Source organism: Corythoichthys intestinalis, chromosome 20, assembly GCF_030265065.1.
Source record: "Corythoichthys intestinalis isolate RoL2023-P3 chromosome 20, ASM3026506v1, whole genome shotgun sequence".
NCBI classification, from domain to species: Eukaryota; Metazoa; Chordata; class Actinopteri; order Syngnathiformes; family Syngnathidae; genus Corythoichthys; species Corythoichthys intestinalis.
The window spans coordinates 20,589,082-20,615,754 of record NC_080414.1 but is presented as its reverse complement, the minus strand read 5'-3'; the positions used below and the strand labels follow the sequence as shown (position 1 = coordinate 20,615,754).

General features: G+C 38.4%; 1 protein-coding gene and 1 long non-coding RNA gene across 3 annotated transcripts; one reads left to right on the top strand and one right to left on the bottom strand.

Annotated features, from left to right (window-relative positions):
• On the bottom strand, positions 1-7,680 carry insig1 (insulin induced gene 1). 2 transcript variants are annotated; one of them, XM_057823970.1, is made up of 7 exons: positions 7,613-7,680; positions 5,331-5,429; positions 4,897-5,248; positions 3,938-4,062; positions 3,653-3,819; positions 3,480-3,579; positions 1-1,693 (listed from the first exon to the last, which is right to left on the bottom strand). In XM_057823970.1, exons 3-7 carry the CDS (start codon positions 5,240-5,242, stop codon positions 1,664-1,666), a joined length of 768 nt encoding a protein of 255 aa, XP_057679953.1. In that variant the 5' UTR covers positions 5,243-5,248; positions 5,331-5,429; positions 7,613-7,680; the 3' UTR covers positions 1-1,663. The 2 variants fall into 2 exon arrangements, with proteins under 2 accessions (XP_057679953.1, XP_057679952.1); XM_057823969.1 differs by lacking the exon at positions 7,613-7,680 and having other exon boundaries at positions 5,331-6,309.
• On the top strand, positions 3,862-26,673 carry LOC130908503 (uncharacterized). The gene is made up of 4 exons (XR_009061606.1): positions 3,862-5,700; positions 6,712-6,814; positions 11,334-11,486; positions 26,379-26,673. It is a non-coding gene; the product is annotated as an uncharacterized LOC130908503 (long non-coding RNA).

The following is a 26,673-nucleotide window of genomic DNA, read 5'->3' as shown; positions in this document are numbered from 1 at the left end:
TCATTTCCACATGTATTTTATTTTAGATAGCATAAAAAAAGGCTAATACACATGAAAGCACAAACGAGGCGCTTCATCACCTCCAAACCAAAGTAAAGCTTCCTCCTCCACCGCACGAGTTTCATTTAATAGAAAAATAAATTCTCCTTCCTGTATTGCAGCTGAATGTGTAATGACGCCAGATCGACTGAGAATCCTGACTTGTCAGAAATCATAATAAATAATAATTGGCATGTGTGTCCTCTGATTGCTCTTATCAAGCTCACATACGGACAGTAATAACACCGGAATGTGTGTGAGTTTACAAGCCATTTTGTTTTTTGTTATGTACATTTTTTCTTTTACACAATAGTGACAAAGATCACCATCGTCTAGCTGTAATACAATATTTCAATACACAGGCAATCACAGATTGCAAAGCTAATCTTCGGCCCCTTTCCAGAAACACACTTGACAGATTGTCTGTCAAAGAGAATAGATTCTTTGGATACTGGCTAGTTCCTGGAGTCTTGACCTCCCAATACGATATTATGGACTATAATACACTATTTTGGACTAGCCAATTAGCGACTTGCATCTACCTCAATACTAGTTCATCTCTTGGGCCTTAAGAACTCAAAATACCAGTTAATGTCAGGCATTAATTACTGTGACACTAGCTAGTTGCAGACACTTGTCCTTTTGACGCTAATTTCTGAGGTCGTCATATCCTAGCCAGGCTAAACATTGGTCTCTGCAACTATTGAGATTCCGTCACACGACTTTTTGATTTCCGTTTCTGTGATTTTTAATTTCCGTGTCAGCCAAAATCCAGCTTCCATTCCAACCAGACACTAGCTAAATCATTTGTTGATTTTTTTTTCAACGATCCGGTCTAATTCCTGGTTCTATTTACCTATGCCAACATTTCTTTTGGTCTTAAAATACTGGTGAAACCTGGGTTCTGTTTCATCTGCTGATGCCAATACCTAACCAAATTGTTTTTGTCTTTTGTTTTGCAGCCCCATCAAGTGTTGCGACAACTTCTGTAGCTAGGACCAATGGCTAAACATCTGGATTTTGATATGCCTACATCAACTAATATCAATGAAAACAGACTAAATTCTGAATTTCATTTTCTCCACTTTAGCTAATCTTATTGCTACTCAATTAGTCTAATACTTGCTAGTTACTGACACCTGAGAACAGCACAGCTACTTACTAGTGTCTTTACTCTTATCTGGAAACTAAAACAGAAAATTTGTGGGTCATTTTTTAAAAATCACGGACCCCTTTAATCTTGAAGCAATACTCGCGGTACGGTCTAAACAGCATTGATGTCCCTTCATGACAAATACAAGTTAATCAAAGGATATTTTGCAACCCAATTGGCACTGCTGCGTATATTTCCTGCTGTTCTTCCTTCGTCCGCAACGTGTGGTACAGTCACTTTAAAAAAAGTTTGAGAAACTTAAAAAGAAAAAAATCCTTGCATGCCAGAAAAATCCAGAAAGTTTCCCTTTTAAAAACTTGTCAAAGTCAACTTCAGCTTATCAAATAAAAAAGACAAAAAGAGGAAAACACTGTCCTGTCGTTTTTTGAAGCCATGGTGGGCGTGGCCTTCGAAGTCTCATGGCACGTCAAACCGCACGGGTCCCCCCCCCCCAGTTTTGCGACGTTTCCCTCAGTCGCTGTGCGGCTTCTCGACACCACCCTGCGAGACGAAACATCAAAATATATAAGAATATAAGATAAAACATTACCGAGATAAAAGCTTAACTACAGGAATGTCCAAAGTTTGCGACACCAACCTTTGAATGTCAACCGCTTTCAATGAAGTGCAATCATGAGTAAGCAAAACTGGCACTCCTGACTTTAACAATTGCATTGAATGGTATTTTTGCTTTAATTAAAACCTTCGTAACATGTAATTAAAATCAACAACATCTCAGTTAGGTCCAGACTGTTAATTTTTGTGATTCTTAAAAGGCAAGTAACATTATTTAGTACTTTGAATTGACAAGTCAATGTCAAATGTACTTTCTTGAGAAGGAATACTACTTTGAAAAATCTATGAAAACCATTGAAAGGAACTATGCACATCCATACCACCAGAGGGCACTAAGAAGGGGCAGACTGCCACAACTGCTTGATAAACTGCAGTAATATTCTTTTAAAGTCAAAACTAGGGCTGCAGCTATCGAATATTTTAGTAATCGACTGAAAATTCAATCGATTAATCGGATAAAACATTATTGGTAAAGAACGATTATAAATATACATTAGATAACAAGACATTTCGTCTAATATTGAACCATTTTCAGTCAATGTCTTATGTACATTGTTGAAAACCGCCAACAATTGCATCTCAGATGAAACTAGGGAAAAAAAAAAAATTCACTGCTTTCACTCAATAAACTTTAAGATATTATTAAAAAATATACATATATCTTATCTAAAAATGCCATTACGCTTGATAACACACATCACTTAAACGTTAGGTGTTTTCCCCACGTGTTCAATTGAATTTCCATTTGTGTCAAGCTATTTTTAAGTTCTAGTTAAGTTTTAAGTTAGTCTAAACTTTAAGTCCTGATAGGATTTTGAGTTTTTGCAGTGTTCAAAATAAATGTATGATACCTGCTGTATTAGAGCACATTAGGGTCCAGTGCTACGTGGGGTTTTATCCAGCAATGACTACCGAGCTAAAATTGTCAGTTAGCTTTATTAAGTATTTATTTTACACTCACATCACTCTATAACGCTATGTTTTCACAGATTAAATAAAGCCTATATGTATGAAACGTTAGACACGCGTCGACAGTGGTCATAATTAATAGAAACATAGCCCTCCACAGGGCAAACGTAACATGAGCGAATGACGGTAACATTAATCTGATTTATTAGCGCTTAGAAATCTACTGCTTTAAGATGGCGGCTGTTTCCTAACGCCACTGTCATTTCGCATCTAGTTCAACATAAATGTGATCTCTATGAGATGCATCAGACGCTACCTGCTACCACCGTAGCATGTTGCGGGCTAGTTTTTAGCAACGTCGGCGTAGTTTGTAGCGGTTGTTGGCTGCAGTAAGTTTTTTTTTCTTTTCTTTTTTTTTTTTTTAATTCTTCCTTTACACACATGACATCAGCGCGTTGTCCTGCATTAAAAGTAGTCTGGGTAAAACTTGATGCTTGGAGCTGACAAAATTAAACGATTCATCGAGGTGAAGAAAATTACTCGGATCAGTTTTTTAACTCGAGTTACTCGAGTATTTGTTTCAGCTTTACTCAAAACTCATTGGTCAAGAACCACTGTGCACTGTATTCCAGCCAAAACCTGTAAACCAGATGCCTTTTAAGGCATTGACAGTTACTGTCACAACCAATTGTGGCACAACCCATAGCACTTGTTAAAAATAACAACAACAACAACAACAAAAAAAAAACCAATAAACTTCATTTTTAAAATGGTGTCACAAAAGCCCCCAGGACAAACGTACCATGGCCAGTTGGCGTCCGATGTTTCCTACGGTGACGCCGCCGGAGAAGAAAATACAAGGCAGCCAGGAGCGTACGTACAAGAAGTCTGGAGACGTGTACCTGAATCACAAAAATGGCACACTTGTTAAAGAGCTGAATGTGTACACCGTTTAATTCTGGTGTATTTACATACTGATAGACGCCGTTGTAGACCAGAAGCTGAGTAAAGACTGTGGCAAGGAAGGCTGTGGTGACGCCCAAGCCGAACCCGCTACGCGAGCGGTCGAAGGTCCACCACAGGCCGAGTGACAGGGCGGCTAGGGTGAGCGACAGCTGAACACTGTTGTCAATGTCCAGTTTCTGTTTTTCACACAGAGTTAGGGACAAATGGACCAGCAAATATTTGTACACCTACAAACACGCCTTTGAGTTTACTTTGTGATGTTCATGGAAATTGGCTGCCACTATGCAAGGATACAACGCTGGCGTGGTTGATGCCCACGAAGACTGCGATGCACCTCATGACGCTCGCCCATTCCCGCTTGAACTTGTGCGGCTCACCAAGATGGCTATCGAGACACGGGTACAGCAGGCCCACTACAGCTGTAGATGGAAAAATGAAGATTTAATAAGATAGTTTAAAAATGTCATCATGGAAGTGTTATTTGCTGAGTTTGCTTTTAATTCGCATGAAAAGAGGAAGCAAGTACTTTAAAATTTCTACATCAACTGGTAATATTAAAATCTAAAGGGAAGCATTTTCATTATATATTTTTATGAGGAAACACATTCAAGGTTTAGTTTGTGAAAGTTAAATGCAAGGAAAAATGCTTAACAGCTAGTTTGTGAACGTCCACATGCTTGCGGACGTTGAAAAAGTAATGGAATGCTTAAAATTCTTATTTGGAAAGTGATACTTTTGAACCTTTATTCACTAAATAACAGGTACTTGTTCCTATTCAAGCTAAGAAAATGCAAAATTCATTACATCCCATCTGACTTCCTGTCTTCCCCATCAAACAAAGCCTTTGCCTCCAAAGCCCCGCCCTCGCAGTCACCCGTTATGACTCCAACCAATGAGCGCCCGGTTCGCCTCACGTCCTGTTTACTTAAGCCAATGGAGGCGCGAAGATACCATAACCACACCGAACTTGGCTCCTTTAACTCTTACGTGTCCGCCAAACAAGCGTGATAGAAGCCCACCATAAAAACCGCTATGAAGTGTTATATAATGGCTAACAACGTTGCCAGGGAGTGAATCATCACCGCATGATTCCCCTCGCGTAACCTCCTTTTATCGCTTTGAATGTGTCGTAAACGTCAAGTACTGTTGATTAATGGCGGACTACCTTGTACTTTAAAACGGGGGGGAAAAATAACCCTGAATCGGTCAGCCCAGGTCGTTAGACGGTACAGTTCATTTTAGGTCGAACTAACCTGCCCCTGTACCGCAGCACGGCGGGATCCACCAGGCTGACGAGAACAAGGTGGTCATCACCTCCTCGGGGAAGAGCGTGACGTTCCGTTGGATTTGCAATAAATTGAGCACCAGGGCAAGGATCACACCGACGGCGAAAAGCACCAGACCGCGGCGGATCAAGTTGAATGTCCGGTGGCGGTGCAGCGAGGCATAAGCGCTGCTCAGAACCGATGTGATGATGGACATCATTTCCTCGCCTTTGGACGCCCACCAGTTGGTCGTAGAAGATGGTGACGACGACTGTTCGCGTTCCAACTGAGGTGCACGAGAGCAACTCCAATATTGCTCCTCTAGGCTAGACATTTGGCACTGAAGTTTAAAAAAAAAAGTTGAAAACAATAAAACATACAAACGTGATGTCACTCTTCCCACCATGTTTTGAGAGCTTTACCTTGATCTCTTAACTCCTCTCTGCAGTCGATGAACCCTCTCCCCGGGCTTCTATTTGCACCCCACTGCGGAGTAGTTTCTTCACATTATTGTCTGCACGCTAGTAAGAAGAGAGGAATGAGCTAAAAACACGTCGTCGTGCTAAGTAAAAACAGCTTCTTCTCGATCAGACAACACAATCACAGACAGCTGTGTCGGGTGAGACTCGACAGCCAATCAGAAGCCGGCGTGTGATATGACGTCACTTCACCCCACCTCCCATGCGCCACAACAACTGAAGGGGGCGGGGGGAGAAGCGGAAGTCGGGCCATGCCGCCACCTCGAACCAAAAGCACATTTTTCAAATCTGTTTATTTGTTGGGATCATTAAGGTAAAGAGACAATACATAAAAGTTCTCATTTAAGTCTGTATAACAAAGTATTAAGATATGATCGGTATATTCAGATATTGTTTTTTTGCCCACTGTTTTAACGAAATGGCATTAACAGTATTTTAAACGAATTCTGATAATTGTTTGTATTCAGTAGAACAAAGAGTCCAAATGTAACAAAAACATGTCGTACGACTGCCAACACAGTAATCTGCACATTTGCCAAGTTGTCTGTCTTTAGCCCATTGTGCTCATTTTTCAAGGGTTATAAATGTGCCCCTGCATAAATAGGAGTTGGTGTCGTGAAAGTATTTTTGAAATGATACATCTCAAGTGAGAAATGTCTGGTTGGAGCTAAATTTATCCAGGGTTTTATGGAGAGCCTTTGCTGCATAGACTTACTGTATATACATGCACATATTTTCTAACTTTCTTATGTAGTTTTCGAAAACACATTGGACTAGTGTACTAAACTGGATTCTCACGTTTAGATTTTTGCCAGTGTGTGTGTACCACATGTCTCCCTTCTAAGTAAATTGTTTTCATATGTTTTCAAATATACTCACATGTACATATGTGTTTATATATTTGTTGAACTTTGACAATAAAAATACTTTGCTTGTGCAGAATCATGATTTGATTCTTTAATGCAGGGGTGCCCAAGTCCAGTCCTTGAGAGCCCCTATCCAGCTTGTTTTCCATTTCTCCCTCCTCCAACACACCTGACTCAAATAATCAGGATAATTATCAGGCTCCTGCAGAGCTTGCTGATGAGCTGATCATTTGATTCAGGTGTGTTCAAGGAGGGAGACATGGAAAACAAGCTGGATAGGGGCTCTCGAGGACCGGACTTGGGCACCCCACCTTTAAAGGGAACCTCGGACTTAAAGACTTGTAGGCTCTAATAAGGCACGATTGTTCTCTTTTAGTAAGATACTGTATGTTATTAAAACCAAAATATTGCCATTGATATAAAAATATATAATATTTAGTACATGTTTTCACCTACAGAGGGCACCATGTTTTAAGCACGCAATGGACACTCGGAGTGATGACGTAGATCGTCACTGTCACTTGACGAATACGACCGGCTTACTGCAATCCCTTCTACGCGGTGAGACGTCCAACATATATGGGCATCGGTTAAAAGTCTTTTATTACCTTTTCATTGCTTCAAAATACTTTTCACATGTGTTTCCATTCATACCTTTAAAGCATATTGTTGATCTGTTGACCAGATTAATCACGTAGCATATTTAAACCACCCTTATTTGATATTACTATGTTAAAGTATTTTCTTAAGGCATCTTTAGTACGTTCTGTCTGTATGCATCTAAACCAAACAAGCTGAAAGCGCACGGTAGTACTTTGGGTGTCAATTTCGACTCTTGTAGAAGTTTTGCCATTGTAGCACAATTTGGCAGAACAGCGTTTTTTTTCCCCTACTCATGTCTCGTCTCATCCCGTCTTTCCTGTTTGTTTTGCTTTTGCTGCTCATTTTGTGAAATATCGACAGGGCTGTCATGCTCATTAATGTTCCTCTCGGGTTCAAATTGAAAGGGTTGAACAGATGACGTGTTTATGTCGCTAGAGTCATGCTCTGGAAGCCTGGCAGCGTAACCATGTGATGTCATTGCCCTGCGATGTCAACAATAATGGCGACCTACTAGTTAAACTAATTTTACAAATTGTATAAAAACGAAAACATCAAGAAGGGTTTCAATATTAAATTATTTTAACTAATCATAAGGTTTATCTTTTAAGAACTATAAGTCTTTCGATCTGTGGAAACCCTTTAAAAGCAGACTTTGACTAAAACTTGCAAAATGACCTAAACCTTTTTTCAGAATTCCCACATAAGCGTCTGGCCAAACTAAAAGTTGCATAAACAAGACACAAAAGCTGCACGTACCCTTATAAAGACAGTCAGATTCCTCCATAGAGCAACTTCTCCCGGTATGTCGTACAGACACATACACACCCATTCCTTTTATAGTCAGTCAGCTTCTTGTGAACGAGGTCAGTGGTACGACATGTTGACATGGAGTCAGGCTGCTCATGTTGTTGAACTACAGTTCACTGGAGGCGCGGCGTGTGAGTCAGGCTGCACTTCAGTGTACGTAACACCAGAGTTCAACGTCCGGGCCGCAGTTCTGTTTCAACAACAACAGGGAAACATGTTTTCCAAAAATATGGCCCATTTCTATATGATGTGACACTCCTCCTGTCTCTCAACCCTAAAAGTGCCGGAACAAGATATCAATGACGTTGCGTTCAGATAGACTTAGCCTGGGGACGTTTGCAGGGAACCTAACCTCACACAGGTTGAACAAACAGTTTGGGATGTCTGTTTATTTAAAATTATACACCAATTTTAGCAACATTCAAAAGGATCAGCTTTTTTACCTTTTAAACTAGATCAATAAGTTAATGTTAACTAGGCAATTATCACCTTAACTGTAAGTAATATAGTACTATACATTTACAATGTGGCATCTACTCACCTTTCAGGAGGTATCGTGCGAGTTAACACATGGACTCATAAAGTAAGGCTGCAGCTATCGATTATTTTAGAAGTCGATTAATCCATCCATTTGTTAGTTCGAATAATCGAGTAATTGGATTAGGAACATTTAATGCATTGCAGAATACATTTTAGGAGATGTAAAACAAAGGCTTGCTAAGATTGCACTGTCAAAAGAGCATTAAATGTGAATACAAAATAAAATCCCTGAGTGTTTCTTCAGACTATCCAGAATTGCACTTTCATTTAAAAATAAAGATCTGATCCTAGCCGCTAGCTTAAATGCTATAAAATGTTAACTTTTTTTTCTACAATGCTCAGAACAAATCGTTAAAACACATATTCATACAAAAAAATGGCTAAATATACCTATAAACTAAATTACAAGTGCATAAAAAACATATTAGCTCAAACAAAAACTTAACTTATGTTGGTGTTAACAGGGAACAGCTGCATTCAGCCTTGTTAAATGAGTTGTCAACTTGTCATATTCACTTTTGCCACTAGAAGGCAGTGTATCCACCCAAATCAATAAAATAAATGCAAACACTTTCAAAACAAACCAATACTACACCACTCTAATTAAACGAATACTTGACGCAGCAAAATTTGATTCGAAGCTTTTTTCTAATCGAATTACTCCAGTTAATCGATTAATTGTTGCAGCACTATAATAAACACCGAAATAACAAGACATTTTCTTTTCCCTCATATTGTTATACATACACTGCTTGCCAAACGTATTGGCACACCAGAAATTCTGTCAGATAATGCATAATTTCTCCCAGAAAATGATTGCTATTACAAATGCTTTGGTAGTAATATCTTCACTTATTTTGGTTGCAATGAAAAAACACAAAAGAGAATGATTTTTTTTTTTTTTTTCAAATCCTTATCATTTTACACAAAATGCAACCTTTAGACAAAATAACTGCGAACAACCGCCTGGTATCTATCAGTGAGTTTCTTACAATGCTCTGCTTGAATTGTAGACCATTCTTCTTTGGCCAACTGTTCTAGGTCTCTGAGATTTGAAGGGTGTCTTCTCCAAACTGCCATTTTCAGATCTCTCCACAGGTGTTGTATAGGAGTCAGGTCTGGACTAATTGCTGGCCACTTTAGAAGTCTCCAGTGCTTTCTCTCAAACCATTTTCTAGTGCTTTTTGAAGCGTGTTTTGGGTCATTGTCCTGCTGGAAGACCCATGACAGCTGAGGGAGACCCAGCTTTCTCACACTGGGCCCTACTTTATGCTGCAAAATTTGTTTGTAGTCTTCAGACTTCACAATGCCATGCACACGGTCAAGCAGTCCAGTGCCAGAGGCAGCAAAGCAACCCCAAAACATCAGGGAACCTCCGCCATGTTTGACTATGGGGACCGTGTTCTTCTTTTTGAAGGCCTCGTTTTTAACGTTTTTAAACTCTATGTTGATGCCTTTTCCCAAAAAGCTCTATTTTTGTCTCATCTGACCAGAGAACATTCTTCCAAAATCTTTTTGGCTTTCTCAAGTAAGTTTTGGCAAACTCCAGCCTGGCTTTTTATATGTCTCTGGGTCAGAAGTGGGGTTTTCCTGGGTATCCTACCATCGAGTCCCTTTTCATTCAGACGCCGACAGATAGTACGGGTTGACACTGTTGTACCCTCAGACTGCTGGACAGCTTGAATTTGTTTAGATGTTAGTCGAGGTTCTTTATCCACCAACTGAACAATCATTCGTTGAAATCTCTCATCAATTTTTCTTTTCCGTCCACATCTAGGGAGGTTAGCCACAGTGTAATGGGCTTTACACTTATTGATGACACTGCGCACGATAGACACAGGAACATTCAGGTCTTTGAGATGGACTTGTAGTCTTGAGATTGCCCATGCTTCCTCACAATTTTGCTTTTTCTATCCTCAGACAGTTTTTTGGTCTTCTTTCTTTTCTCCATGCTAAATGTGGTACACACAAGGACACAGGACAGGGGTTGAGTCAAGTTTAATCCATTTTAACTGGCTGCAAGTTATTTAGTTATTGCCACCACCTGTTATGTTCCGCAGGTAAGTAATAAGTGCTGTTAAGTACACACATTAGAGAAGCATCACATGATTTTTCAAAAGGTGCCAATACTTTTGTCGGACCCATTTTTGCAGTTTTGTGTAAAATGATAATGATTTAATTTTTTTTCCATTCTCCATTTGTGTATGTTCATTATAAGCAAAATAAATGAAAGTATTACGATCAAAGCATTTGTAATTGCTATAATTTTCTGGGAGAAATTGAGCATTATCTGACAGAATTGCAGGGGTGTCAATACTTTTGGCCAGCAGTGTGTTATCTTTGTCAATTGAACTATTTTCTCCATCTTTGAATTATCAATATTTGTCCATTGCAAATGTTAATGACGTGGTAACCAGCAAACATACAAACAGATGCCAAACTGCTGTTTTTTTGCAGTTTATGTCGTGAACATTTTATTTATAGACCCTTAATAATAACTAACAGATCATACAACTTTCGTTCCAATGCTAAAATGTTTCTGCAAGCGTGAAAGTCTCTATTTTTAGCTTAGCGTGAATTAGCATTTGACAATAGTGCTACATCTGGTCTCAAAGGACTGAGTCTGCGAATGCAACGGAGCTTGTTTCATTCTGCCGACTTTTATAGTTGGAGATGTAAACCGTGTCATCACTCCATTTTGGAGACAAATCCGCTGTTTTATTCCGCGCGGTGCGCTTCCGAATGGGATTTTGGATGTTTGTGCTGCATACACGACGAGGACCAAGTTTCATTTCATTTGAGGTATCGAGATTTGTTCCAGACCAAACATAGTGGCTTTTTTTCAGACACTGTAGTCAGAGATGAAATATAAATGTCACACTTTTGTGGTACATGAGTCAAGCATGAAAGCGTCATGAAGGTCACTAAGTTGGCCTTCTATTCTTAGAATCATGTGGTTTGAATACTCAAAGCGCGTCTTTTGACTAACTAAACAGGTTTATTTCAGCTCTTATTCCGAGCCTTTGTGGAAAAAAAAAACCTTGGCGGTCTTGTCAAATAACCTCCTTACTCTCTACGTTTGCCGTGAGTTTTCCATATCAATCATTTTTCATTTTTTTCCTCATTTCAGCTGTCCATGTGCTCACGCTGATAAATCACTGGAGCCTTTGCACTTTACAAAGGGTGGAAAAAGTGGTGCGTAGCAAAAGAAAACCTTCGCACAACTACTACACCATGGCAGAAATCCAACCTTAATGTGTTTTTCCGCCTCAGGACAAAAAGGGTAAGTGTTCCCCCAATGAACACGTTTTCCTCGCTCCCATTCTTGGCAGTACTGAGAATGATTGCTTATCAGCGCTTGAGCATCTACAGAATTTGTGTCAATGTACTGTAATGACCTATTCTGCTATAAACCAATGTCAAATACCACCAGGATTAGACATGCAATTCAGCCTAAACAAACAAACAAAAAACATTTATGGAAAAAAGCTGTCAAAACATGATTCATACACATCAAAACGTAGTGATGCTAATTGTTGTTTTTCCAAAGTGAGGCAAGGTTTCATTGATGAACATATGTCCTTGTCTCAGAGACGACAGGCAAAGATTCAAATTGAATTTATTCCACGACCAAAAACACTTGTATTGTATATATATATATATATAAATGAAATAAATAAATATACTGTATATGTACATATAAGTAGTGGTTTGCAAGTATTTTCCAAACCGCGGACATTTTGGCTCTCTACAAATTCCAAACCGTGGACATGATGGCTGTGAACCAGTAGTGTTCACGAGATAGCGTCAGCCAGTGTGTTGCTTCTCGCTGTGTTTTGATGACGTCATCACTTAAGGACTAAGGTTCTTCACACTATTCGATTGTAAACTTTCGTTCTTAAAAACCGAAAAGCGATGTAGCATTTTTAGCTATTTTCGGCGCCGAATTTTCGGTCACATCTTTAATGATCAAACATCTATTCCCATTGAAATTAAATTGACGAAAGACATTAAGTACATAAATATTATATAATACCATTTAATTTGCAGTGGTGCCTTCACTGACAGTAGAATGCGCATTAACGAGCATCTAAGTGAACTAACGGCATGTTGAAATTAGCGTGAAAATACAACGCATTTTACACGTGGCTCCGAGCTAGGCCGGATCAAAAAGAGGAAGATAAGACAGGAAAGCGAGCACGCTTCAAATGAGCAGCCCGTTGAGTTTAGCAAAGATTAGCAGGGGATTGAGACATCGCTAACGCGAGGAGTCCCGCCGGAAAAGCTTTCCTAAATTGAGCAATCAAAGTCATTTTTTTCCTTCCAACCTCAGTACAGAGAAAAAATTGAGAAGCAAAACATTGTAATCCGTATTGAAGATTAATGGATTACGCGAGTGTAAACATCTTAGTTAGCTTAGGTGTCAAGATGATCCTGTTTTGACTGCATGCCACGCAATGTGGTATTCTAGTTTTTTTCAACCACAAAACAAGAATCGACAAAAAGCTCATTTTATTTGTTAGCTTGCAAGCTGTTAGCCGACTAATTTAATTGGTTTAAAACAAATAAGGTCACAAATAATCACTCTATTTAAATTGGGTTAACCTAACTATTTTAAAAAACAGTTTACAATAGACCGACTACAAGTAGCTTTTTGGAAGTGAGAAACTTCACACTAGTGATAACAGCGTGAAGCAGCTGTTTATCTTATCGTGCACACTGGAAATGTTCAAATACTCAAGATTTTTTCAGACTTTAAGAGACTTTGATACAAATAAAGTTGAAAAAGGTTATACTGGTATGTACATTTACTTTGCCAATTTAAAATGTAAAAAAATGGTTTGTTCTTGAAAGGACTGCAAAAACTGCACGTCAACAGTTACGTGAGTGAACTGTTGCATAAGATGCATTGAATAAGAGTGGATGTATTAGGTCATCATTAACCACTGTTTATTTATGTAGCCTGTGTACACAAACTCTATTCTACTCGAGTGCATACACACAAAACCCTGTAACTGAACACCTCCTGAACAGCCAATCGGCATTCTTGCTCATCACACGTTGACTGCTCAGTTGTTTGCTCCACCAATCACACGGAAGAGCACAAACAGTCTGTCATTTGTTCATATTTTATATTGTATATATTATCTGATGGGTTGTGGCTAATTGTTGTCTGAGAACTTGGCAGTCGCTGTTCTAGTCTCTTATCTATTCACTGATAAAATTGATGATTTTATACAGTGAGTAAGACGAAAATAACAACAAATCATAAAAGTTTATCTTAAGTAGAAGAAGAACATTTTATATGGCGGTTTGGTTATCAAGCAGTATGTTTTGTTACTTGGAGTTCATGTGACCCCGGTGCAGTTTGCAGCAATTGTGACCTTTTTCATCCAAATGACCAGCAGATGGCAGACAAACATTATAGGACGTAAAAATAACCTCTATACACAAAAAATGCAAAGACGTGTAAACACAAATAAGCACAAGTGACAGAAATATTTATAAAAATAAACTAAAATATATACTGTACATGAATAATGATAATTTGTTAGAAGTAACTCAAATGTTTATAATTAGAAATAGTAAAGAAATATAAATAATTGCAGATTATCAATAATAACAGATCAATAAACATTAAATAAAAGTGAAAATGCTGTATTTAAAACAATTAAGGTACTTTTGTTTGAGTCATATGAATAAAATAAAAAATATTTAGATCTACACAATATTTTGGATGAATGAATAAATGCGAAAATAGTTTATTAGAAAAAATTGACACGCAAAATAATTGTGAGAAAAAACAACAATGACACAAGTTATAAATGGTGAAAACTAAATAAATTCATTTAAAATCATTAAAAGCGACTAAAAATAATTTATACCAAAAGATAGTTTAAAAATGAGAATAAGGCATCAATAAAATGTATGAATTAATAAAAATTATTTGTAATATATATATATTGTTTAGTATAAAGAGACAAAAAAAAAATACAAATCATGCAATACTAGACAAATGTAACATCAATACTAATAATGCATAAATAACAATTATACAAATACTTATTTTCAGAATGTATAAATAAAATAAACTTTTACATTTATTATTACACATGTAAAATTATTTTTCCATTTAGGGTTAAGTAGATGAAAGCTAGCACTCCACACACACACACACACACACACACACACACACATTTATAGAAACAATGTCCAAATAGCTTTAGTTGTGACATACACAATATCGTCTAAAGTCAATAAGACTAGGTTTCTCAGTGTTCATATATGTGCAATGACGTCCATTGAAGCATTATCTATCATTTACGCTAATATTTTAAATTTTTTACAAGTGTGTGTGTCATAAGTAGATTGCTACCAGGACAGATTCCAGTATGTGGTTGTTGACAATAACAAGCTAGAAAGGTCACGGAAGAGTGTGTGCGCGCAATCACTGACTGCTGGAGTGTATATTACCCACCGACGCTTATGCGACAGGTTCAGCACAGCGTGTACACTTCAGCAACAGCTTTATAGAAATTCATGGTTTTTTAAATGAATGCTGAGCTACTGAAGATGAGTTACACATACACTTTTTACATTTTCTGTAAAATGAGTTAAAATGTAATTCTTTTTACAGTAGTTTGTTCTTAATTTGACAGTACCTTTTTTAAATGGTAGAATTCTGTTAACCACTGTTGTTGAGATTTTACAGTTTTTTGTTTTTTTTTTGGAAACAGTTTTTCTTTCAATACAGTGTGCAGTTGAATAGGTGCTGAAGTAAAGTGCGAGTACTTTCCTCCCTTGTAGTCATAAGCGAGCCATGCTTGTAATATTGTGAGTTCAACACAAATTACACCCACTTTTACACCTACATATGTAGCGGCAGCACAAGCGCTCAGTCATTAGGGCTATTCTTTTAAAACCAATTGTCCCTCATCGGTCTAATAGATTTTGTCGCTTTGCAGAGAGACCTCAAGCATAAATGCAAATTCATCTATGCTGTGAGGCGGGCAATTATGACAAAAGTTCTCTTGTGATCTAATTGCGGATAATGGGAGACTGAAACCAGGATGATAATTGACAGTAATATACATATCAAAAAGCTCGCTTTTAGCTTGAAGTGTGGCTGCTGACGTCAGTGGTCTTGATTGGGAAAAAGAAGCATGATAGCATGAGCAGAAATCTCAGTTCTTCCTTCTTTTTTCCTTTTTTTTTTTTTTTTTTTTTTTAATATACATACACTTATGAGGGGAAAAATCCCCTGCTGGGTGATACATGTACTTGGACATCATTCAACAGAGAGATAAAACTCACACAAGCATTATTAATTCATTCAGTACCAACCACTTTATAAAAATAACACACATCCTTCACTACTGGCTGTTTTAGAGGATTTTGATCTTTCAAGGCACGCAGAATATCGTACTATATTATTATATACCGCATATGCAAACCAAATCATATCCTGTATATGCAAACCAAATCAGGGGTCGCCAATATAAATGGCCCGGTGGCTCGAACGTACTTTGAAAACTGTCAGGGTCACAAGAATGCTCCAACCACTGGCCCGGTGGGGCCTGTAAAAATAATGCTTTGAAAAAAAAAATAAAATAAAAAAATCTTATTTCACAGTAATTCCCAGTGTTTCCGTGTTTTGATGACGTTACGCTATCCCGATCAAAGACAACCTTACAGTCTATGCAGCCAGCCATTGCTCTCCGTGGGGCGTTAACACACTTCGTTCACTCGCTCGCTCCCGCGTGAATGCACGCAACCTGATTATTGCTGTTGATTGATTGTCAGTATCTCAGTACGCACCTAACGTTATACTACAAAACGACATGTTTCTGAAACCCCCAGCACCCGGCCAAGCGGTGAAACAAAAAACACTCAAGAAAGAGAAAGTCACAGGAGGAGTTGAGGGAAAGTGAAATCCAATATGAAAAGAAAAGGGGGAGAAAGTGTCAGCCCCAGTGGCTAGAGCGCTGGAATTGGCTAGGCTACAAAGAGACAAAAAACGAGGTTTACTGGTATGCAGTAAGTTAGAGAGAAGTTAACAAGTATGGCACCGATGATATGAACAAAACGTGATAAATCATCCGCGTGACTACGGAGAAAATAATATCGTCATAACAACGCACTAGCTTGAATGTTGTTGGCCATAATTGCCTCGGTCACCCCTTTTGACTTCTAAATTGTAGCCCCGACAACCGAGCTGGGGGAGACTTCCAGAGGGTGGTAAGGGGAAGACAGGAAAGCTTTGCCCAGGCACAGGGCTCTCCCGTGGGCCCGCCTCCACCTTGAGCTCCAAGGAAAAAATGTTGGCTATACTGGAGTGATTGTGGAATGATTATGGATGTAACTATGGAATTGGAATAAGATTATTTGCACTAGACTCATGTTTTTGCAGTTTTGCAGCACTTTTAATCTACCTCAAAAAATAAATGTTATCAAGAAAATTGTTCTTTTCCATGATTACTGGGATCTAATAACTGATCTAATAACTAATAAATATTAACTGATGCGTTGACCTGGGCCAGTGGTTTTGATGGTGGGGCCAGTGAACATCAAAAGCTACTGGCCTAGAAGGGCAGTGGCTAATTTCCCTTATTGTCTACCCCTGCAAATCTACCAAATTATTTTTTAAATTTTTTAAATTTTAATTTTTTTTTTTTTTATATCTGTCTACTCTTTTGCATTTTTTAGTAAAAAAGCAGTAAAACGTTGGTATATTTTCAGATTTGAAAGGGGAAAAACCCAATAATTCAACTCAAATTTTGTCAGTGTGTGTGCCACAGGGCTCCCGTCTAAGTCATCTATTGTCGTGGTCATAGGTTTTTCTCAATTTTTCACATATGGGATCATTTTGATGGACTAATTCCAGAAACATACAAAGATGTAAGACCAGTTGAGATCTGTCACTTCAATTCCAATTGCTACTTTTCTGTTTGCCAAGGCTTTGGTCTCATTGTTGATTTTTCTTCATGACAGTGAGCTATACGGAAAAAAATATAAATAGGTGAATTAGCAAGGAGGATTGGTTAATTCTTGTGGGTCATAACACATATCCGAGCAAATCTCTTGCTTCATGTTGTTCTGTTATGATACAGCAAATTATGAAGCCTTGTTGTCTGCTAGTGAGCGACGACGAGGGGAATGTGGTTCTTTTGCCCTAAGGTGAAAGCTACGATGTGCTTCATTAATCATTGCGAACAAATATTGAGCGTGCAGGGAGAAGGAAAAAAATGAGGTGAAAAATGTCACCAGTGCAACGTATGGCTCATGTCCTTGAGACAGAGAATTAACAGCGATATTTTTAAAATACATTAAAACAGTGGGAAGGCAGTGATGGCCTCTAAATATTATTAACAGATCAGCAAGATTCAATGTAATTGAAAATAAAGTTCATGGTTATTACATCATAAATATGGTGCTAAACCACATTTTACCTCAATGTTTTTCCTTCCTGTTATCCAACAAGGTCAATCGGGGACAAAGCCTTATCCCATGTTTGCCTGAATAACAGAAATATACAAAGCAATGAAATGCAAGGACAAGGACTAATGTTAACCCACTGTCAAATTTTCTTCTCACTGCGTAAAATATTTACTAGGATGGATGATTTAGTCAACGCTCGGGAAGCGGGATCATCTTGACAAATGCTGCGGACGAAACTAATAACTTTAATGAGAGCCATAATCCATTTAGGCGCTTCATTTGGGATGGCAAACACTTTATTTTCAGGAATAAGAGCCGATCCCTGCTGCCACTATTGGGAAAAAAAGTACAAGCAAATGATGGTCTCATGCCTATTTGTGGGCTATGCTTGGGATTGCTTACACAACACACAAAATCTATTATTAAAAAGCAATAATTATGAGACGTTGTGCAAGATGAAAAAAAAAAAAGCTTCTTGTATCAATAATTTACTACTGGGATACAACAGGGTGCTAACCTCAGTACTCTATTGTGCTATAAATTTCAGATCACTAAAATAATATGAGTAATCACCACTAATTCAAATCCTGTGACCTGCCATGTGTGAAGAAAAATGGACACTTGTAAGCGTGTATGTTGAACTTGTGTGGTGTACTACAGGGTGCCATCTCAAGTCCCCATTGTATCGTTTCTTCTTGACTACATTGCCAGTCAGCACAAGGTCAAGTATTTTCATTAAGTCAGTTGCCACGTTTACATGGAGCCAAATATTCCAATTACAATCGGAATATTTGTTCAAACCGAATAAATGTGTTCCATATAAACACCTCATTCGGAATGAACAGGCCCAAACTGAATGGAATTTCATTCCGATTCACAGGGGTGGAATATTCCTTTTCCCAAACCGATTAGAAGTAAAATTATATCATGTAAACAGGGAAGCGGAATGGTGTCTGGTTGCGTTCTTTCTGCGCATGCTCCGTACTGACGTGGTGACGTCACTCGGTGACGTAAGTAACGTCACTTGCAACATGGCTTCCAAGCACACGCACAGCGCACCCACACAACTTTTTAAATGAACGGCGTATCATTCTGAAGTTTTGTTTCCACTCGAAAAGTTAAAACAGCAGCTGATCTGACGATCGAGCTCCATGTTTTGCAACGTGACGCTTTGTTTTGATTAATCTGCGCATGTCAGACGGCAGTTGTCAAACGTCCTTTCGGAATAAAGGCAGTCACATGTAAACGCTGGATCGGAATAGATGAAGTGACATGTAAACAGCTGATGTGAAATTTCCATTCGGAATGATTTGAATCGGTATGAATAAAAGTCAGCATGTAAACGTGGCTAATGACTCCTACTATACTGACCATGTTAACGCCCGCCCAATCACACATTTGCTCAAAGTTGAACGTGTTTTCGTATCAATCCTTCAATTTCAGCTTACAAAAAACAGCTCAGACTACAGTAGTTCATGCAAATGTAAGTATGCGTATTTCTGATCTATGTTCATGTCCAGCATCCTGGCTTGCCTTCTTCTGACTCCCAATGAAAAACATGTAATAATGATGAGATGCTTCTTGCGATCGAAATCAGACAATCAATACAGTAGTAGTATTCATTTACAAATTCAAACAACAACAACAACAAAAACCACGCCATGTACGAACACACAATAAACTGATCTTCTGACGCTTTCACTGACAGCCTGTTGAGTCTACGGAAGATTCGCCAGTCCGGCTTTTGACATATGTTGTCGATTGAGCGTGTCAGCACATCCCCATGCTCCATCTCCTCTATAAAATCAACTTTGAGCATTTTACTCCAAACAAAAACAAGAGATTCTGAAAACTTACTTTTTATACTCTCAGTTCAACACGCCTTAGCATCAATAAACAAACGAACATTTACTGCATAATTGATTTCATAAATAAAACTTCTGATGGACAGTGATAATGCAAACAAATTTGGAATTGATGGACAATTAATGTGATTGTTTTGGATAAAATGGGGATGTACAATCATGTTAATGACAATGCTTTTTAGTGTTGAATATGCTACTTTCCTGTTCGCTGTTTTGAATATTCAAATTTATATTCGGTCTTTGTTTGATGTTCTTGCCATTATGCCATGTCAATACAAACTAACTTTTTTTTTTTAAATGCAGATTTACTTGTACATCAGTTATACGTGATTATTTTCATTAAAAAAAACATTTAAAAAAAAGTGTGCTTCAGACCCCCACTGCCAGACACGTAACAACAAATCTCCATTAAGTTGGTTTATATACAGTATGTCACACTAAAACATTAACATACTGTCTAGTTTATACAACAAACACATATACTGCTGGCCAAAAGTATTGGCACCCCTGCAATTCTGTCACATAATGCTCAATTTCTCCCAGAAAATGATTGCAATTACAAATGCTTTGGTAGTTAATTCTTCATTTATTTTGCTTTCCAGGAAAAAACACAAAAGCGAATGATTGGGAAAAAAAAAATCATTATCATTTTACACAAAACTACAAAAATGGGCCAGAAAAAAGTATTGGCACCTTCAGCCTAATACTTGGTAGCACAACCTTTAGACAAAATAACTGCGAACAACCGCTTCCGGTGTCTATTAAGGAGTTTTTACAATGCTCTGCTGGAACTTTAGACCATTCTTCTTTGGCCAACTGCTCCAGGTCTCTGAGATTTGAAGGGGTCCCTTCTCCAAACAGCCAATTTCAGATCTGTCCACAGGTGTTCTATAGGATTCAGGTCTGGACTCATTGCTGGCCACTTTAGAAGTCTCCAGTGCTTTCTCTTAAACCATTTTCTAGTGCTTTTTGAAGTGTGTTTTGGGTCATTATCCTGCTGGAAGACCCATGACTCTGAGGGAGACCCAGCTTTCTCACACTGGGCCCTACATTAGGCTGCAAAATTAGTTGGTAGTCTTCAGACTTCATAATGCCATCCACACGGTCCAGCAGTTCAGTGCCAGAGGTAGCAAAGCAACCCCAAAACATCAGGGAACCTCTGCCATGTTTGACTGTGGGGATCGTGTTCTTTTCTTTGAAGGCCTCGTTTTCTTCCTTTAAACTCTTATGTTGATACCTTTTTCCAAAAAGCTCTACTTTTGTGTCATCTGACCAGAGAGCATTCAAGAAAGCTTCCAAAAATGTTTTTTGGCTTTCTCAGGTGAGTTTTGGCAAACTCCAGCCTGGCTTTTATGTCCCTTGGTCAGAATTGGGTTCTTCCTGGGTATCTTCCCATAGAGTCCCTTTTCATTTAGACGCCGACGGAGAGTACGGGTAGACACTGTTGTCCCCTCGGACTGCAGGACAGCTTGAACTTGTTTGGATGTTAGTCGAGGTTCTTTGTCTACAATCCGCACAATATTTCGTTGAAATCTCTGGTCAATTTTTCTTTTCCGTCCACAGCTAGGGAGGCTAGCCACAGTGCCATGGGTTCTACCCAATGGACTTTACACTTATTGATGACACTGCGGACTATAAACACAGGAACATTTAGGTCTTTGGAGATGGACTTGTAGCCTTGAAATGGCCCATGCTTCCTCACAATTTTGCTTTTCAAGACCTCAGACAGTTCTTTGGCCTTCTTTCTTTTCTCTATGCTCAATGTGGTACACACAAGGACACAGGACAGAGGTTGAGTCAACTTTAATCCATTTTAACTGGCTGCAAGTGTGATTTAGTTATTGCCACCACCTGTTATGTGCCACAGGTAAGTAACAAGTGCTATTAACTACACAAATTCGAGGAGCATCACATGATTTTTCATAGGGTGCCAATGCTTTTGTCTGGCCCTTTTTGGAGTTTTGTGTAAAATGATAATGATTTGTTGTTTTTTTTGTTTCCCATTCTCTTTTGTGTTTTTTCATTGCAAGCAAAATAAATGAAGGTATTAATACCAAAGCAGCTGTAATTGCAATCATTTTCTGGGAGAAATTGAGCACTATCTGACAGAGTTGCAGGGGTGCCAATACTTTTGGCCAGCAGTATAGTTAAAAACAGACAATAATGAATGATTTACTCTGGTAATAGGCACACAGAAAAAAATATTTGCCCTGATTTTGAGCGTTCATTTTGGAAACCTTGCCTATAAAGGTGCTGTTATGTCTTTGTTGTCTGCAGCAACCCGACAAAGGAAATAAGTCTTCTTAAAAGACGATGGAAAATCAATCTCTCAAAGTTTACTCATCCAAATCTATTTAGCGTCATAGATTTGACATTTGCACTTGCGATGGACAGCCAGTAGAAAGTTCAAGTGAGAGCACTGACATTTGATTCTACCGGATCGTTTTTGAAATTTTATGTTGCTGCCTTGAGATACAAGTGACCCAACTTACTGGGAGGAGCCATTACTTGGTCGATTTGTTTGCTTTGACTTGTGAGGACAAATTTGAGATACGAGCAATAGATGGCAGCTGCAATCGCCATATCAGATGTCAAACTACAAATTTCCATGTGTGCTTTTGTACAGAATGTATTTCCCAGCATGCCCACACGACAGGTGCACAAATGCTCTACTTTTGATCTCCACTCCGAGTACCTTCCTGTGATGATTTCAAGCTTACCTGCCTTTGATTCATTCGTCGCCGACCTATTCGTCTATTTTAGGGGCCATCTATTCGCTCGGCTCGCCTTTTCTGTTTGCGGCGCGTATTAAAAAGGATCACACGCACCTATACTCTCGTGCAAACAGAGGCATTGAAAGAATTCACCCAGCAGGGAACACAACTGAACGGAAATAACTCGATCACTGAAATGTTGAAAATATGGACTTTAACAAGTTGGAAAGTTTCGAATGGGGAACATTTTGATTTCAGAATTTTGAGAAAAAAAAATGTCTGATCTTAATGAAAATCTCTTAAGAATATAATAGAGGAGCACCCTGAGAGAGCAAGCCTCTGCTTAAGCAGGCAAAGTCTATTTAGCCCTGTAACCTCTGTCCTCATTACCCCAAAATTATAATCCCCTCTTTCGTTTCATACTACAAACATATCCTGTAACTAATATATTTTAATATAATATTAATACTACTTATTTTGAACACAAACAAACAGGAATACAGGCCCTAATACATACCGGATTTTCGGACTATAAAGCCCTTTTCAGACTTATATCCCAATAAATTCCTGTGTAATGTGACACGGGAATTACTAGCATCATTGCTTTCATACATGGAGAGATAACCCGGGTTGGACAATTTCACAGAACTGTCCCGTGTTGCTGTTTCCCGTGCGCTCTCTGTGCGGGGAGGGCGGCTGGCACCATTTTACAACCTGGACATTACATCTTTTTTGGTCGGCATCGCCAACAAAATAAACCACACATTTCCAAAGATGGACGACGGACTCGCTTACTCGGCTCTACGATCCAGTTGCAATTTTAATTTCCTTATGTTGTCAGTTTAATTGAGCTATTTCCATTTTGCCATGTTGATCATTTTGATGTTTGTTTACCGCTTTTCGTCTAACTGCGAAGAAAGAGGAAATGACGATCGGCCCGCCATGATATTTAAGTCATCAGCCATAGCGCTGTGACCTGGGAATTTAACGCCTGCTTTCACACATACCGCTTCCCGGGAAAATCCCGGACATTATACTAAGACGTGACTCGGTAAATGCTGGCGTCATCTCTGTGTCAGTCTACCCGGGAAATTGCTTTCAAACATAAGGGCTACTCGTTTAAATCCCGGGATTTTAACGGTGTTATAGTTTTGTGTGAAAGGGGTTCAAGTCAGTTTTTTTCCTATAGTTTGGCCGGAGGTGTGCCTTATAGTCTGGAGTGACTTATGTGTGAAATTATCAATAGATCATTACATGATTTAGCACGTTATTTTCACACTAAACCGCAAGAGGGCGCTCAAGGCCTGTGTTTTGACATTGGCGGTAACTTATGAAAACAAATGAAAACAACTGTGAAGGGCTGATCAAAATGAATAAAAAATAAATATCAAATTGAATACCTTTCCCCTAAAAATGCAACTTATACTCCGGTGTGACTTATATATGTTTTTTTTTACTCTTAATTGCGCATTTTTTGGATGCTGCTGATTATACTCAGTTGCTACTTATAGTCCAAAAAATACAGTAATTTCTACCTTTCGTTGGTTTCATCTACTGGTGGAGATTAGGAGACAGTATTTTAAACACACAAAAATGTGTTTTAATATTGTGGGGCTGCAGCTATCGATTATTTTAGTAGCTGATTAACCGATGAACTAGTTAGTTTGAATAATCGAGTAATCGGAAAAGGAACATGAAAAATTAAAATACCTGAGCTGAGCCTCAAACGGTATTAAAAATATATAAATGAGGATCTATGTACAACAAAGGAACAATTGGCTAAATTACATGGCAAAAGTCCGCTAGCTTAAATGCTATAAAATGCTAACATTTTTTTCCAATGTTCTTAACAAATGGTTGAGACTCATATTCCCACAAAAAAACAGCTAATTATACATATAAACTAAATTACAAATGCATTAAAAAACATTAGCCCAAAGAAAAACTTAGCTTACGTTGGTCTTAACAGGAAGCAGTTGGATTCAGCCATGTGAAATGAGGCAGACAAGAGGGCAATGTATCCACCCTAATCAATAAACTAAATGTAAACACTTTCAAAATAAAACATTACAACGCCACTTTAATTAAACGAATACTCGAGGCAACAAAACTTTATTCAAATATTTTTTTTCTAATCAAACACTCGAGTTATTCGATTAATCGTTGCAGCACTATAATATTGTTTTAAATTCAAACTTGTATGTGAACATTCATTCGAGGAAAAACAGGGTGAACCCTTAGAGTTGGTTGGCTGCTGTGGCAACAATCTATTTGAAAATGAGAATACTGGTAGTGAATGATCACGTTTCAGATCCGTTGATGTCGATAAGTGTCCAATCCATTTGAATTGTGAGGGCTCATTCGCTGCCAGGCTCACCCAGTTCAAATGGATTTGGATGTCTATTGCTGTCAATGGCAGCGAAGGAGTTAGCAGTTATGAGTTAATAAACTCTCCGCCATCAGGCGTCCTCAAAGGTTAAACAGTTCCGCTTGATTTTGGATTTATTTGACACTAGCACTTGACACGCTTTCCCATGAGAATACTTTGGAAGTCATAGTAGAAATTGTGTTGGACCTTAGTGTACCTGCTATGGCCAGCGGCTGTATATGCTAATGGCTTGGCTCAATTTCAGTGCATTTTGCATATTTGGCAGCGTCAGCATCCGTCTTGGTTTCTTCCACACTTTTGGCACACTCTTTAGTAGACATGTCGACGCTCAGCCCAAAAGGTGAGAAGACACTCGGGGCAATTGGATGCCTTGTGCCAGGTCCGAGTGATGGACTCTGCAGTATTGCAATTTTACCAAGTGGTTTCAAAAATATGTTAAATTTATAGTAACATACTGGCAGAAGTGGTTGTCAGAAAAAGGAAATCCGCATCAATTATATCACTTTCAGGACTAGTTACAGACTGTATGCATCACGGTATAAAATAATTAGAAACCATTTTTTTTTTACCATGAGTTTCAATTTACAAAAAAAAAAAATCTACTATAAAATTTATATTTACTGAAGTACTCTACCGTTTTTAAAAAAATATTTTATGGTTTTCTATTTTATTATGCTAAAATACCATAAATTTAACGCAATTATAGTTTTTTTTACTGTGTAAAATTCACTTTTACCACCATGAAATGACAATAAGCCTCACTATAATTGGTTTTAGCTATAAGCAAAACAAACATGAAAAGCTAATGGGCCTTATTAGCACCAGATTCCCGACAATTGCATCTTCTATCACAGATGTTTGACAAAATGGGATTATTTGCCACCTTTGTGGGTGCATGTTTGCATTTCTGTGTCTACATGTGCAAAAAAATGAGATGTCTAGACAAGCTCGTCACTGGTCGCCGACTTGTGAAATTGGCGGTGAATTTTTCAGCATCCAATCTGCTGTCACCAATATTCATTGTTTTCCCTTCTGTTTTCTTTTCCGGTTCCCAGTTTAGAGCAAAAAGCATTTTATACAGTTTGTGGATGAGGCAGGAGTGGATTGAAAGCTGAGCAGAAATTGTCAATAAAAAAGTATACAAAACATTAAAAATAAAGCGCGCCTGTCAAACATGGACGCTAAAAATATTTGATTCGAATGGCCGACATGTGAGCAGACAGCTGGCTATTTACATGCACTAAACATTATTGTGAATTACCAACTGTTGTGCTTATAATTGGATTGGCTTTCGCACCATTTGTTGTATCCAACTCGTTTGGATTAAAGTGGATAAAACGCTCCCCCGAGTTGAATGTCCCTGAAGAGAATTCATGGAACTTTTGATCTTTTTACCGGTTTCAATTAGACTGTTAGAATTTTGACATTTTTATTTGCTCTTTATGTATCGTTAGGCTAGCTTTCCAAAGCATTAATTAGCTTGGATGAAATTAGAGAAAATGTTTTCATGTAATTTAAATTTCAATATTTTTTCATGTCTTTGTAGATATAATTTTTGCGCCACTTGCCGTTGAACTAAACGAGCTAAACAGCTGTACTTTTACTTGATTGTTTGTTGCAGCATTTGCCCTCGCAGTCAAAGTGCTAATTATTGATATACACTTTGATGATGACAGTTCCACCCGTGAACTTTATTCACAGAAATTGGCAAAAATTCTTCGTCGCTTTGAAATTAACTCCTAATTTTGTTTTGTCCAACATGATCCAAGGACACAGGCCAGCGCTTTTTATGCGACGTGGTGAGATGTTGGAAACTATCAGATGGGATTGGGCGCCGGGTCTAAGTGGAATTTATTGGCCCGGACATGGAGCATCCCAACATTACCGCCAGGGCAATTATGTGTGACCATTACATCCCTAAGTGAGATGGAACTGCTCATTAGGCTTATGGTGTCAGTGAGGGTCCAATTGTTTTCACCTTGTGAATCATTTTATCTGGCTATCTTACTGTCCATACATCACTCGCTTGATCGCTAGCCTGATTGCTAACTCGCCATGTTTTAA

Coding starts and splice junctions, on each gene's coding strand:
- insig1 (XM_057823970.1), bottom strand. CDS start 5,242: ATGTCTAGCCTAGAGGAGCAATATTGGAGTTGCTCTCGTGCACCTCAG. Junction 4,063..4,896: donor GTGCTGCGGTACAGGGGCAG/GTTAGTTCGACC, acceptor TTCCATCTACAG/CTGTAGTGGGCCTGCTGTAC. Junction 3,580..3,652: donor GTCTACAACGGCGTCTATCA/GTATGTAAATAC, acceptor TTTGTGATTCAG/GTACACGTCTCCAGACTTCT.